The sequence below is a fragment of the Saccostrea cucullata genome, unplaced genomic scaffold, assembly GCF_032062105.1.
Source record: "Saccostrea cucullata isolate Sc308-1 unplaced genomic scaffold, CSIRO_AGI_Scuc_v1 ctg13578, whole genome shotgun sequence".
Lineage (NCBI taxonomy): Eukaryota > Metazoa > Mollusca > Bivalvia > Ostreida > Ostreidae > Saccostrea > Saccostrea cuccullata.
This window is the reverse complement of record NW_026920271.1, coordinates 1-16,655: the sequence shown is the minus strand read 5'-3', so window position 1 is coordinate 16,655 and position 16,655 is coordinate 1. Positions and strand designations below refer to the sequence as shown.

The following is a 16,655-nucleotide window of genomic DNA, read 5'->3' as shown; positions in this document are numbered from 1 at the left end:
AATTGTAAGTCCATTATTTATACACTGAATTGAGGACAGATTTTGCCGTTATTTTCTGATCATGACAATGGGCATACGACGGGTGTGAACGGTCAGCAGGGGATGCTCACTCCTCCATGGCAACTTATCCCACCTCTAATGCTTCGCAGGTCCGTGTTTGCTCTGCTCTTGTTTTGTATTGTTTTTAAGGACTTTGAGATTGAATACTCTTCTTTATCTCCATATCCTTCTGCTTCGATATATTTTCTTCTTTTTTAAGATTCAATAAGCGGAAAGCGTTTGATCTCTGGAAAAAGAATACATTATTTATGTAAGCCATATATATTATTATAACAGTAACTTGATCCGAAGGGTCAAGTTGACAGGCGCGGATCATCAGATCTACCGAGCCGCGAAGCGTCTAATTTGATCTGATGATTCGCGCCTGTCAACGAGACGTGATACAGCTCTTCGGATCAAGTTACTGTTATGCTGATAAATTTATTACATATCCCCTTATAACTAGCTAAGTATAGCAGAATAAAACTTTAGAGATCAATTGTATAATATTTATCCATAAAACAAAGCATAACAACAAGGGACTTTTTAAAGCGCGAGAAAAATAACGCCATGTTTTTGCGTACTACGTCATCAGTTTCAGAGAGTGGTGATATGGATTCAAAAAACCACAGTGTGGTGATCCGGAAAATCGGATCAAACTCTGTAAATTTAACAGTCACAAAAACAAGGAAATTGATTGGTATATAATAAAGTCAAGTATCAAGGCATTTTTTTTTCCTGTGACAACTCTTTTAGTAATTATACACTAGATCTGGTTTGACTTAAGAGAAAGACTACACTGTTATTTGGAAGTCTGTCAAGTATAAAATTATTCTTTTACGCAAAAAAACAATTACTATTTCAGCGCTTCATTAGTTGATTTAATTGCGAACTCCCATTGTTGCACAATATATAAAACGCTGTCTCACACTTAAAACGATACTTTACAGCAAAGATGGGTGTTCTACAAGTACTTTATTTTAGTCTTTCTATGTTTGTGTATGGAACATTTGGTGATTCATCTTTGATTCAAAACGAAGCTTCTGATAAAAATGGTTTGCTCCCTAGTACCATATCTGGTAAAGCTTCCAAAGTCCTACGTGACATTCTGAATCAGGAAAGTCTGGTACGCTTCTCTATGGTACAAAAAATACAACGTCTAGTGATGGATGCCGTGGACAGCAAAAATGATATACAAGTTATCAAGGCAAAGCTTAGTGAGATTTCAATGGACTTACGGAACTTGGAGACGAAAAACCAAATATTGGAAAAAACAGTAAAGGAAATTAAGGTTCTAAATGAATCCCAATCAGTCTCCGCCAAAAGCCCCCAAATTGAGGAACTTAAATACAAAATAAATGAAATGAATGAAACATTACAGAAGTGCAGTGTGAACAGTCTTTTAGAACGTTATAAATATACAGAGGACGCTTTGGGAAGATCTGTAAATGATACTCTGCAAGCTGTTTGTAGGGATCTGAATGAATCCAGCTGGATCTTGTCAAAAGGTATGTTATCACATTCTGTTTACGTTTAGACTATAAACCGAATTTGAAAGAGAACAATTGGTACAAGCGTTCAATATTGAACTTTCTTCGTAAAACTTATAAATCAAATATTCTTTTCGCAGACCGAATAAATCAAGATTGATTTGAATCACGTATATATATTTTTTATTTGGATGTTTTGTGGCTGCCTTTTGCTCTTTATGAACCTAAATTTTGAAAGAATACTACATGTATAACATATATAGTCTGATTTACAATAAAAAGTGTGTATGTGGGTAACATTGGATATTATTTTACACAGTGCTTCCAAAGGATTGTTCAGACATTCTGAAGAAATACCCGAGTTTAGAAGGAAAGGACGGAGTATACAAAATATCCATGGCCTATGAAGTTAAGTCTGTTTACTGTGATATGAAAACTGATGGAGGAGGTTGGACAGTGAGTAAAACTTGTTATTGAATAAAGAGAATAATTTAGGGAGGATTGAACTATTCTCCTCTACAAATTATAGCATTTATAGCTGTTGTCAAGATTTCTTGATAAGTACGTCAAAACGTCTTAAATTACTCAAGTTTACTAAATTTTAAACGAATTAAAATTAAATAAATGTGTTAAAGGTAATTCAAAGAAGACTTGACAATTCTACAGATTTTTACAAGACATGGTCTGAATATAAACAAGGATTTGGGGATCTCACTTCAAACTACTGGATTGGTAAGTTTAGTTTATGTAACATTAATATTATAAGGTGTCTATCTAAATAAAGCGTCGAATCTTAAGGATTTGGGGATCCCTCTAAAAACTACTGAATTGGTAAGTTTGGTTTTTGTAACATATACATTACTAGATGCTGTCATGAGACAGTAATACCCGCACTAAGGTGTTTGCCTCTAAATACACGCTCCTACATATTGGGCGGCTATCCAAGGAAATAGTCAAAATAATTCTATAATTTACATGTATTAATCAAATTGATTATGAAATTCTCAGACCCTGTGACCTATAACTCAGAACCTCTTATATTTATTTTATACATGTTTAATTCATTATATACCAGTCTGAATTTTATTAATGATGTAAATTCATGCATGGATCTGTCGGGTGGGGGGGGGGGGGAAGGGGGTCCCCCCCCCCCCCGGAATTTACAAGGTTAAAAAATGTATACACTAAAACAAGGAAAAAGTTACAACTGGACCCCCCTTGGAAAATGCAGACCCCCCCCCCCTGGTAAACACGAATATGTGTAAAATAGGTATGAAAAGTTAAACATTTGCGGCAATAGAAGTCACCACTACCCCCACCCCACCTCCACGATATAGGTTTTTGACGTTTGGGTGAGATTTACTTTAGGTTTTTTTTTTTTGGATTGTCAATTTCTGGGATAGGATTTTTTTGACTGAGGTGGACCCCCCCCCCCCCGGAAAAAAATTCTGGATCCGCGTCTGAAATTAGATTTTGATATATGTTTTGCTCATAATAGGACCTTTTTAAATTTACTAACCCCCCCCCCCCCCCCCGACACCACAATCACACAGCACATACTTTTTGGAATAGGCTAGACGGAAAAGGTTTGTTAAAATTTAATATCGTTTTTTTATGAATTAATTTAAAATTTGTTCTTGTACTATACATGTGAACATGTAAATTTCTACATTACATCACGTTGCGTCACCCATTATGATATTTATAGATTAAACACCATTTGGCACACCTCGGCCGATTCCCACTTCATCTGATAAGGTGACGGAATCGACGAAAGTTCGCCAAAATGGCAAATGGCTGCAGTCTGGTGTGCATTTGATTAATTCATTTTGTGTTATAATTGGATTTATATTTCATGAAGTTTACGAGACACAGGGAGTCGGTAAGTAGAAGTTTTAGTATAGTGGGGAGTAAAATACACCCAAACGATTAGGTTAAAGTTTAAAAAGGGTCAAAGATCATCGCATGCCACACTAGACGAATTTCATATTGTGAAGTTATCTCCCGTTGTCGATGTGACATTCAGTTACTGCCAATACTGGTGCGGATCCAGAATTTTTTTCGGGAGTAGGGAGGGGGGTTCACATCTCAGTCAAAAAATTCCAGCCCAGAATTTCGTGACAAGCAGGAGAAAAAAAAATGAAAACAAATAAACAAATAAAAAAACAATGATAGTGAGGTCAATGTTTTCTAAGTTTATAGGGAGAGGATGTCAAGAGTCATTTTTTACTTGCTACAGTATATAGTCTTGTTTAAATAACAAAGCAAATGCCAGATGGGGGGGGGGGGGGAGGGGGGATTCCAATCTTCCTACCCACTTCCTGTCCCTGAAATAACAATCTATTTTGTGATTCCAGTTAAATAGTATATTTTTTTCCATTTGACTAATTATTATACATATTTTGTTTCTTGTGTTTATAGTATGTCTGTCTATAAGTCTGCAAAAATTAAATCCTAGCTAGCTTGCCCATAAGTTTTAAGTGGGATGGGCTATACTTATAGCTTCCACATTTTATAGGTTTATTTCTTGTGACAATTTAATAAGACCTTTTATTTGGGTACCATTAATTTTTACCTCTGATCGCTTGACATGGGATACACATTTTTACAAGAAAAATACCAAACTTTAAACTCTGCCTAAATTTTGATCAGTAGGTGCTAGGGCTTTCATACTTATCATGACATATTGTATTCATTTTGAACTGTCAACAGGTATAAATATGTTTGACCTTGACCCTAGAGTTTGAACCACTTAAAAAAAAAATTAACCATGGCAATTAACTTTTGAACAGGAATTACTAGAGATTTCTTTATTTAACATGTGCATTCCTTGTGACAAGACTTTCTTCTGATACTAACAATTTGAACCCTTTGACCTTGACCTTTGAGTTTGACATATATTTGAGAAACTTCAACCTTCGCCATAGGCTTCCATACTGGGACATCAGTGTTTCACAAACACATCTTATCTTCATTATTATTTGGTGGTGTCTCCATATGAGGGAAGATGTATTCACAACAAACAAACAAATTACTAAAGAAAATATAAAACATAAATATGTTGGTCATGCATATCCCTGCAGGAAAAAAAACAGCTTTTCAAATACTCCAACCATATTGTAACCCTTTCAAAACACTCATTTGAGCTTTTTTGGTTTCCTTAGCATATAATGTCTGTCGTGACGTGTTGTCCATCTGTTTGTCTGAAAACTTTTTACATTTTTAACTTCTCTAGAACCACTGGGCCAATTTTACCCAATTCATATAGAAATATGTACATTTGTATGTCAGACTCAGTCCATCTGTCTCAAAAAATTTAACCTTGGTTATCACGGTCATATAAACTGAATGAGAAGAGACATTCATATTAAACTTATGTATTAGTATATTTACCTGTGAGAATGGCATGGTTTTTTTTTGGGGGGGGGGGTTTACATGTGACCTAGAAGTTTGACCAACTTGCAAAAAAATTAAATTGTTATAAATTCTTCATTTTGAAAGAGAAAAGTTAGGGCATTCATATCATAATGCATGTTTATTATTACCTGTGATAAGACCTTTTCAAATAAATCATGACTTTTACACTGTGACCTTGACCTTGAAGCGATCAAGCCTAACCTACTTTTCAAAAATGTTGCATTTGCTTATAACTTTTGATTGAGATGAGATATGACTCTCACATTTGACATGTACATAAATTACTCATAAGAATTCAAGGTGTTTCCCAGCATGCGATGTTTTTTTATGCGCCCGAATTTTTTCGGGGCGCATATTGTTTTTGTCCTGTCTGTTTGTCTGTTTATCTGTTTGTCAGTTTGTCTGTTGTCAAGTTTAACCTTGGCCAAAACTTTTGAACTGTAAGAGATAGAGACTTCATATTTGATATGCATACTCCTCTAATAAAGTTCTTTCAAATGACATCAAGGTCAATGACCTTGTGACCTTGACTGTGACTTATATGCTAAAAATAGGTTTTTCAACTGTTTGTCATAACTTTTGAACCATAAGAAATAGAGACTTCATAATTAGTATGCAAACTCCTCTAATAAAGTTCTTTCAAATGACATCAGGGTCAATGACCTCGTGCCCTTGACTGTGACCTATATGCTAAAAATAGGTTTTTCAACTGTTTGTTATAACTTTTGAACCATAGGAGATAGGGACTTCATATTTGGTATGCATACTCCACTAAAAAGGTTCTTTCAAACAACACCAAGGTGAATGACCATGTGACCTTGACTGTGACCTTTATACTAAAAATAGCTTTTTCCACTTTTTGCCATAACCTTTGAACCATAGGAGATAGAGACTTCATATTTGGTATGCATACTGCACTGATAAAGTTCCTTCAATTGACATGAAGGTCAATGACCTTGTGACCTTGACTGTGACCTATATGCTAAAAATAGCTTTTTCCACTTTTTGCCATAACTTTTGAACCATAAGAGATAGGGACTTCATATTTAATATGCATACTTCACTAATAAAGTTCTTTCAAACAACACCAAGGTCAATGACCATGTTACCTTAACTGTGACCTTTATACTAAAAATAGCTTTTTCTACTTTTTGCCATAACTTTTGAACCATAGGAGATAGGGACTTCATATTTAGTATGCATACCCCACTAATTAAGTTCTTACAAACAACACCAAGGTCAATGACCTTGTGACCTTGACTGTGACCTATATGCTAAAAATAGCTTTTTGAACTTTGTTGACCCCCCCGGGCGCAAAGTATTTCACAAACACATCTTGTTACCCCTTGACGTTGATGTTTTACATAATTTTCAAAATATTTAACTCTCCTAAAAGATGATTAGGCTTCTGAGTAACATTAAGGAAGACTTCAAGGAAGACAGGGCTTTTTGCACAAAAAACATCATTTTCTAACCCACATTTGACCCCCCGGAGCAAAATCTAAATTCCAAAATCTTACTGCACATCTACATGACCCCACCAACCATCTCCCAAAAGATGATTAGGCTGCTGAGTAAAATGTAAGAGGAGTTCAGGGAAAACAGGGCTCTTTATATGAAAAACGTTATTTTTCGACCCCCATTTGATCCCCCGGGGCAAAATAAAAATTCCGAAACCTTACTGCACATCTACATGACACCACCAACCATATCCCAAAAGGTGATTTGGCTGCTGAGTAAAATGTAGAAGGAGTTCAGGGAAGACAGGACTTTTTGCACAAAAAACGTCATTTTTCGACCCCCATTTGACCCCCTGGGGCAAAATCAAAATTCCGAAACCTTACTGCACATCTACATGACACAACTAATCATCCCACAAAAGATGATTAGGCTGCTAAGTAAAATGTAAGAGGAGTTCAGGGAAAATGGGGCTTTTTACATAAAAAACATCATTTTTCGACCCCCATTTGACCCCTGGGGCAAAATTAAAATTCCGAAACCTTACTGCACATCTACATGACAACACCAACCATCCCCAAAAGGTGATTTGCCTGCTGAGTAAAATGTAGAAGGAGTTCAGGGAAAACGAGACTTTTTGCACAAAAAACGTCATTTTTCGACCCCCATTTGACCCCCCGGGGCAAAATCAAAATTCCGAAACCTTACTGCACATCTACATGACACCACCAATCATCCCCAAAAAGGTGATTAGGCTGCTGAGTAATATGTAGAAGGAGTTCAGGGAAGATGGGACTTTTTGCACAAAAAACGTCATTTTTCGACCCCCATTTGACCCCCCCCCCCCCCCCCGGACAAAATCAAAATTCCGAAACCTTACTGCACATCTACATGACACCACTAATCATCCCACAAAAGATGATTAGGCTGCTAAGTAAAATGTAAGAGGAGTTCAGGGAAGATGGGGCTGTTTGCATAAAAACGTCATTTTTCGACCCCCATTTGACCCCCCAGGGCAAAATCAAAATTCCGAAACCTTACTGCACATCTACATGACACAACTAATCATCCCACAAAAGATGATTAGGCTGCTAAGTAAAATGTAAGAGGAGTTCAGGGAAAATGGGGCTTTTTACATAAAAAACATCATTTTTCGACCCCAATTTGACCCCTGGGGCAAAATTAAAATTCCGAAACCTTACTGCACACCTACATGACACCACCAACCATCCCCCAAAAGGTGATTTGGCTGCTGAGTAAAATGTAGAAGGAGTTCAGGGAAGACAGAGACTTTTTGCACAAAAAACGTCATTTTTCGACCCCCATTTGACCCCCCGGGGCAAAATCAAAATTCCGAAACCGTACTGCACATCTACATGACACCACCAATCATCCCCAAAAAGGTGATTAGGCTGCTGCGTAATATGTAGAAGGAGTTCAGGGAAGATGGGACTTTTTGCACAAAAAACGTCATTTTTCGACCCCCATTTGACCCCCCCGGACAAAATTAAAATTCTGAAACCTTACTGCACATCTACATGACACCACTAATCATCCCACAAAAGATGATTAGGCTGCTAAGTAAAATGTAAGAGGAGTTCAGGGAAGATGGGGCTGTTTGCATAAAAAACGTCATTTTTCGACCCCCATTTTTACCCCCCAGGGCAAAATCAAAATTCCGAAACCTTACTGCACATCTACATGACACCACCAATCATCCCTCAAAAGATGATTTGGCTGCTGAGTAAAATGTAGTAAAGTTCAGGGAAGACGGGATTCAATAAAATTATAATGAAAAATAAAGATTCACGTCATTTTTCGACCCCCATTTGACCCCCCGGGGCAAAATCAAAATTCCGAAACCTTACTGCACATCTACATAACACCACCAACCATCTCTTAAAAGATGATTAAGCTACTGTGTAAAATGTAGGAGGAGTTCAGGGAAGAAAAGTGTGACAGACGGACGGACGGACGGACGGACATGAGTAACAACAATATACCCGAACTTTCTTTAGAAAGTGCGGGTATAATAAGGTGTCCATCTAAATATAATGTCAATATATAAACCAGGGATCCCTCTTATAACTGGATTTGTGAGTTTAATTTATATTACATTTGCACTATAAGGTGTCTATCTACATGTAGTGTAAAAATATAAATAAGGAGTTGGGTACTCCTCTAAAAATTGCAAAAAACCAAGTATTACATTTGTGGATTCATTCTTTTTACAAAGAGTGTGCGAGAAATTAAAACAAAATATTTACATTTGCAAATTTTTTCATTTATATAACACTACTGAAAGCAAGCGTTTTTATAACTGGGTAAATACAGGTATGGGGTCAAGAGGTCATAGATGTGCGTTTGGATAAACGTTCGACGTAATTCTCTGTGACGTCATAAAGGGTCGACGCGCGTTTAGTGGATTACATACATGCCGTTGGGTTTGAAAAATTAACGCATTTCACACGTTAAAATTAACAATCAGGCGCATATAAAGTATGAATAAGTCACAAATGTAAAATATAAGTAATAAGGTCTCATTTTTTGAGTTTTATTGAGATGTAAAACGGGTTGGCACATGATCACATCGTCCATAAAGCCCTTCGGGCTTTATGGGATTTGATCACGTGACCAACCCGTTTTACATCTCAATAAAACTCAAAAAATGAGACCTTATTTCTTAATTATATGTTATTGATGCGTTCAGGGTGCATGCCATTTAGTGAATAATTAAATCCAGTAAATTATCGAACAATTCTAGTATATTACATTTTGCCCATGAAAAACAAGCATCCCTACCGGTATCCCCTTTTCTCGTCAGCATACAAGCTCGTTTGGAACATTAATTTAGTGCATCACAAATCCGATCGTAATTCCAATGACAAAAATTAAAAATGCCATAATTCCGTGAAGAAAAAATCAATAACGCGGAACAAATGCAAACTTGATCAGTAACTCATTGAGATACACTAAAATACCAAAAATCATTTTGATATCTACAAGCCTTTAGAAAAAGTGCGGAATACCAGTGGGACAACAGACCGACAGACAGAGGGACAGCTAGACGGACGGACGGACGTTCAGACAGCTAGACAGACAGACGGACAGACAGTCTCAGTGGAAACCTATAGTCACCTCCAGCTTCAATGTTAGGTTATTAATGAATAGATATTTGAGAGAAAGGGTGATATACTGGCTTGCGGCTGATATAAAAAGAACAATGTCGTTAACATTTTCCTCTGCATTCCTCATTTATTACTTTGTAATGGGGTATTTTTCTCAACCGTTTAAAACATTTACGTGTTATGCTTGAAATCGTTATAAACATGAACATCCTTAAATGTATTATTGATCATGATACATTACCATTTACGGTATAAATATTACTTCTAATGCACAAATTATGTTTATATCAACATACTGCTCATTCTGACTTTGAAGGATGGGAGACCGGTCCTTCGGATGAGACCGAATTAACCGAGGTCCCGTGTCGCAGTAGGTGCTTACACGAAAAAGACCCCCCTGCTCAACTGCATTTAGTGTCGAGTATAGGATCAAAAGAATGGGTGGACTTATCCCATGACCGACAAATTTTTCTTTGATCTTCACAAGGGTGTATTTCTCATATCAACAAAAGTGTTGCGATATATTAAATATCACATATGTGATATAAAGCTAGTGATATCCAACAGTTATACCCTAGATGTAGGAGGAGCTATGCAAATGAGACAATAATTCGTTTCTAGATTTTAATGAAATAACAGAAACAAGAAAAAACACACAATACAGATAGTTAACACAGTTTAAATCAAAATGCACAAATCTTTACAAAAAAAGACACTGATATGGTCTAGCGGAGCAATTCTCGAAGCGGATAGCTTCATCTCCTATAGAAATTCGCACATTCAATGGTAGTTTCCTTCTGGGCATCCTCTGAAAAGTTCATTTCATGAACACCTTGCTCTCATGTACAGTAGAATATCGGAACAGATTTGATATAAAGTCCTCGATCGGGGGTAGGGAAATCCGTATGCGCCCCTGGCTTCAATTACAGTGTACAAAACATGATATAGTGTTCGAAAGTTCTTGGTATATAAAAGTGAGTATTTCGGGAATTATTTTAAACTCACCAAGTTGTTGTTTCGCTGAGATTTCCAGTCGTTGAACTCTTGAACCATGTTGACTGCCCATGAACTGATGAAGTGTTACGGCGTGTGGTTTTACTTTCTTGATTTTTTAAGCGCACTTATTTCACTGGCCGACAAATATTTTCCGAATCTGTATAGCTAGTATTTTCAGTCCATTCCGTAAAATTTTCCCGTTTCAAATTTTCAATTCCGGAAATGATCCCAAACACCAACACTGTAAATCGAAATTCATAAAAGTCCTGGCCACATGGGCCATTTTTAAATCCGATCGCCTGAGTTCATACAATCTGAACTGCTTGACTCGATTGAAAATTATCCTCGTCGTAGGCTTGCTGCAAAAACGGCGATTCTTTACGCTATAGACCCCTTCTACTACTTTCTCCAAATCCATAGAATACAAATGAATTGATTATCTCAAGAAAATGTTCACGTGGTACAGTACGAAGAAAATTTACCAAATTTGTAAATCCGTTACTTGGATACCAAAAACCCTTCGCGTTAAGACTATCACGTGGTTCTCATTCAGAGTCTTTATTAGTTGATGCAAAGAAAATACCTAATATGGGAAGAGGTCAAATGAAGGGTCATGGGATAAATCAGTTACATGATTGACAGCTCGATGATGCATACAAAATATCGTTTCGTTATTGCAAACTCGGAGGCTAACGCCTCCTCGCGTGCAATAACTCAACGATATTTTGTATGCATCATCTCGTGTCATCATGTAACTATTACTTAACGCCCTGTTTTGGATCTTTTTGCGACTCCAAAACCAAGCTATAAATGAAGTGAATCCAAAATATATTACGAGCAATGGAAAGATCAACATATACTTGGTTATACAAGGTGGAGCATTTGTACAAAAACAATGTCATGTTGTCATGTATCAAAATTGAAGCAACGATACATGAGTATAGTCTTCCAGAATTCGACATGTACACGGACTGGTTTTTATGTCACACAATCAATATTTATAGGAGGCGGGGCTATCGATCGGTGTCATTGTTGAAATCTCTCTCTCTCTATCCCTCTCTCTCTCTCCCCATAAATTCGAATACGTGTTAAGCATATTACAGTGATGTCATTATTTTAAAAATATGATGAAAAGCAAAATTAAAACAATATTTAGTTTGCCAAATTCTGAAAACGGCAACAAAATACGCTCAAAGACATAATTTAGAACGAGATCAAGTTGAAGAATACAATGTAACTGTTTTCACGAGTACACTCGCAGGTGGACATCACGTGATGAATTGTAATATTAAACAGGTCAATGGAAGACATAACAATGGAAGCTAGAAGTTTCTTTCGAACATGTTTTTTGTTAAATTAAGTGTGAGCACACGTTTGTCGGCTCTTCTCCTTTTAATCTAACATTATTTTGTTCAAAATACAACTACAATTTTCTTAAGAACAGCCGACAAACATGTCCTGACTATGTATTCAGACGATGAAAAACGCGTGACCCTGATTATCTATTGATATTCAAGAAACCTTCAGGCACCATGCCTTCGGTATTTATTTAGTTTACCTAAAAAAAAAGCGTTTTAAATTCACATCCGTACCATGAATACACGGTTAAGATTTCGGGGGTTTATATGATGGAAAAAAATAAACATTTTATGAAACTTAAATTTGCGGCATTTTTCTGGCCAGTTAAGTCCGCCCATTCTTTGCAGCTCTCCACCGGCAAGTGGAGACGTCTCCATATGAGTTAACAATATACAATCAATCAATCATTCTGACATAGGTAGAATACTAAAGTAGATAAGACGCTAGTCTTCTTAACATAGTTCCGAAATAATGAAAATCATATATATAGTGCGTATCTTTGTCGCAATTTAAGTCTTGCTATCCAGTCAAAAAGGTATTTATTTGCAAACGCTACTACATTCATGAACGACAAAACGAAAAATATTGACAATACAAAAGCAAACTATGAAAATTCATAACCGAAAAAAAAATAATAATAGTAAAAAGAAGACATATTGATTTTTTTACCTCTATCAGATTTAATTTTACATCACCTTGACAAAACTTTATTGGAACAGCATATATTATACATAATAATGTCCATACGAATACCAGGAACCTACAAGTTTATATGGTAAGTTCTTTTCATATCCTACCCATTCATACCAAAACCGCCAATATTGCAATTTTTTGTAAAACGCCGATGGGTTTTATAGGCCAGTTATTAAAATCGTAAAATGACACCAACATCGCACGTAAAGTCAATAAAGGACCTGTCACAAGTCATTTTGAATAAAGTATCGTAGATATAGGACGGGGCCCGACTCGGGTTGTCGCTATCGCCTTAAGCCCCGCCCTGTACCTCCGATACACTAGGAAGCTCGTTGTCTAAATATAACGTAAATTACAGTTAAGCATTAGAAAGATTTTTTATCGTAATTTTATATGCCTTTTTACCTCCTTGTAGGAAATGACGCAATCCACGAACTGACAAAGAAGAAGGACCAGGAACTTCGGGTTGAACTACAAAGTTTCGATCGCGATGAAGCATACGCTCAGTACTCCACATTTTATATTGGAGATAAATACAATAAATACATACTCACTGTGTCGGGGTATTCAGGAACTGCAGGTTAGTCTACTCATAATAAAGTTAACCGGTCAAGGTAGCCTAGTGGTAAAACGTTTGTTTCGTGATTGGGAGCATCGGGTTCAATTCCCGGTGCCGCGTCAAATCTTAGACGAAAATATTGATAGTGAGTGTTCTTTTGCCAAGCGCTCAGCATTAGAAGTGAAAGTCACGGCTTTTTACGAGATGACCTAAAAAAAAGTAGGTCCCCTGCCACGTTAGACGTTGGCACGATAAAGAAACCTCCCTGCTCAACGGCCCTGATTGCCTAGTATAAGTCTTTGAAGCCTTTCACCGGTATACGGTGACGTCTCCATGTGAGTGAAAAAAATTCTTCAGTTTTTTTTACGGTGACATCTCTACATGAACGAAAAATTCTCGAATGGGACTATAAACAATATATACAATAAATCAAATCAATCATAATAATGTTACATACTGTTCTGTAGTCACAAGGGATTAGAATTGAATTCTGTTCTGATTGGAAATTGTGAATATAGTGTCATGAGTGTTCCATATGTCACTATTGGACTGGCACCAAAAAGTATAGTTGACATCACATTTTACTTTTTCATATTATAAAGACAATTTTAATGGATATTATCTTAATATATGTACACTTTATAATGATAAAAAGATATCTTGATATTCCACACTTTAGAATGATAAAAAAATGTTTTAAATGGATTAAATTAAATAGAAACACAATTTATGCATGTAAAACTGCATTGAACCCTTTTCGCGTTTACAAACACGCCTCTTCAAAATCTTTAAGGCCTTACCAATGACATACAGTATTACCCGTGTAGATACTTAATTCATTCATTAATTACTTAGTGTTATAAATCTTAAAACCAAATAATGTTCATGACATTTTTCCGTTAATTTTTTAAACAAAAAGCAAAAGTACCATTTAAAAATAGTGAGGTGTGATGTCCAGTTTTCTCTCATATACATAGAAGAACAAGCCTTTTATATGTACACATTATATATTATATTAATGCTTTGATACAAGTTTTAACTTAAAAATTTAGTATGCATCGTAAAATATATATTACATACAACATGTATTTGTTCGTTATTTTTACATCATTCATTAACAATGTTTTCTTCAATCCTAGACAAAGGTGATTTAGACCGTTCACGGTAGCTCAGTCGGTAGAGCGCTCGCTCAGTGATCGGGAGGTCGTGAGTTCGTATCTCACCCGTGACTGACCCAGTCGATAAAATGGGTAGCAACTGTTTCTTCGCCATGCGCTCGGCACTTTGAAGTGAAAGTTGCGGGTCCTTCGGATGAGACCTTAAAAACCGAGGCCCCGTGTCAGCGGCAGGCGTTGGCACTGCTCACTGCTCAATGGCCCTGAGTGCCAAGAAAAGGTCAAAATTTGAAGCCCTTCACCGGCACACGGTGACGTCTCCATATGAGTGAAAAATTTTCGAGAGGGACGTTAAACAATATACAATCAATCAATCAATCTCAATTAGATGAAAAATAAAACACTTACAATGGGAGCCCCGCAAGTATCATACTTATCGTCTCTATCACTACTGGCTTTTAAAACCCCTGTCCGTATGAAAATCCCATGTCTTTCTCTGTATCCTACAGCATTTTCACAGTTATCTACGGTTTATCTACAGTATGCTACGGTATTTATATGAATGAAAAATTCTCGAGAGGGACGTTAAACAACATACAATCAATCAATCAGTCAAAGGTGATTTAGCTGGAGGTAACAATATTATGATTATTGCTTTATCATATTACAAATTATGGTTTTATCTAATTTCTGTTTAAGGTGACAGTATGGATTATCACAATGGATATAAATTCACAACTAAAGATAAGGATAATGACGGTGATGGTGGAAATTGTGCTACACAATATCACGGAGCCTGGTGGTACAACGCTTTTCACTACTCAAATCTAAATGGGCTGTATGCTATGTCTGCATTGTTTCGTTATCAATACCCGGTATGGAGAAAATGGAGAGAAAAAGAAGCATTAAAACAGACTCAGATGATGATCAGACACAAGAACTAGAGATCATCAGACTTGACATTTTATTACAAATTTGTCATATTTTATTTTTGTTAAAAAAAGCAGTTTAATCCATATTGTTTACTTGTTTCAGTACAGATTTATTTTCAGTATCCTGTAATAGACAGTTACCTTGCATGTATGTGTGTCCTGACTTATTCAATATTGTTGACTTTGAAATTAAATTTTAAACTCTCATGTATTCTTCAGACAAAAATGTTGTTTTTAATAAATTTTGCTTTGTTGAAAGAAACCTCAAGATAAAATAAAGTAATGAATAAAAAAATAGATTTTTGTGAGAAAAATAATACTTAATTTCTAGAAAATATTAATATATTTGATACGATGCAATCATTATTTTAAGTTTAATCTACGGGATACATTGCATTTGAGATAAAGAGTACAGAAAATATAACAAGAGGCCCCCGGGCCGTATAGGTCACTTGAGTATCACGCAACAACTTTCAAACAATTGACTGTGGTTTGTGTTTTAAATCTAAGGCCATGAAATTCACGATTTTGAAAGAGGCATCATTGCTAGTCATAACAAGCTAATTCAGAGATTTTGTGTCCCCCGTTAAAAGAAGACCATGCGCAGTTGGGGTGGGGTGGGGGGGGGGCGGATCCCCCCTGACTGAATTTGTACAATTATTAAATAAATGTGTACATGTATATTGAAGCAAATAAATAATGCCAATATGGATATAAAGATTTGATTGCTTATCCTTTATTATGTGTTCTTTTTATATAGAACATTTATCACACCGTAAGGATGATTTTATCAGTTTGTACAAGCCAGACCTCATTTCTTTTTTCATATCTCATGATGCTGAATACTAACATTTAGTGGAAAAAAAAGCATTTCAAAAAAAGGTTCACTCGGGATTGATCGTGGGACTTCTTGCATGTTAAGCGAGAGACGTATCACTACATCACGAAGCCGCTATTTTCTGTCGGAAATTATATGGAAACATTGGGTCACATACTTGTATATATTTACGTTCACAATTGTCAAAATTTTACACAATGCATGGGGTCTCATTTAGCCTTTATCAAACAGTTCTAGACTAAAAGATGTAATAAGAACTAGTAGACTTATTGTTCACAGAACAATAAGAGGTCTTCCACCTTCTTTGAATTTTAAATTTGTTTTATACCTGACTCCTAAAAATTAAATACCATGAAAAAGAAACCAGAACTCTCTTAAAGCATAAAAAAAATGAAAAAAAAAAAAAGAATGACCTTGACCTTTGACCTTGAGAAAATATTCAAGGTCAAAGGTCAAGGGTCACAATGCAATTTACTGCATGCTTCTACAACTTATAGTTTTCTAGTTATAAGGTTTAATAGTAAGTACAAAGAAGTTTAAGGGCAATAACTCATATAAAAGGTCATCAGATCCTTTTGCACTTATACAGTGAAGTTAGGCCTAAAGACCCTTAAGACATCGTGAACGTTTG

General features: G+C 36.1%; 1 protein-coding gene across 1 annotated transcript; it reads left to right on the top strand.

Moving 5' to 3' along the window:
- Positions 1–956: 956 nt before the first annotated feature.
- On the top strand, positions 957–15,781 carry LOC134246104 (ficolin-2-like). Its single transcript, XM_062728383.1, has 5 exons — positions 957–1,547; positions 1,849–1,985; positions 2,165–2,261; positions 12,996–13,160; positions 14,954–15,781. The coding sequence occupies exons 1-5, from the start codon at positions 995–997 to the stop codon at positions 15,196–15,198; spliced, it is 1,197 nt and encodes a 398-aa protein (XP_062584367.1). The 5' UTR covers positions 957–994; the 3' UTR covers positions 15,199–15,781.
- Positions 15,782–16,655: the final 874 nt, after the last annotated feature.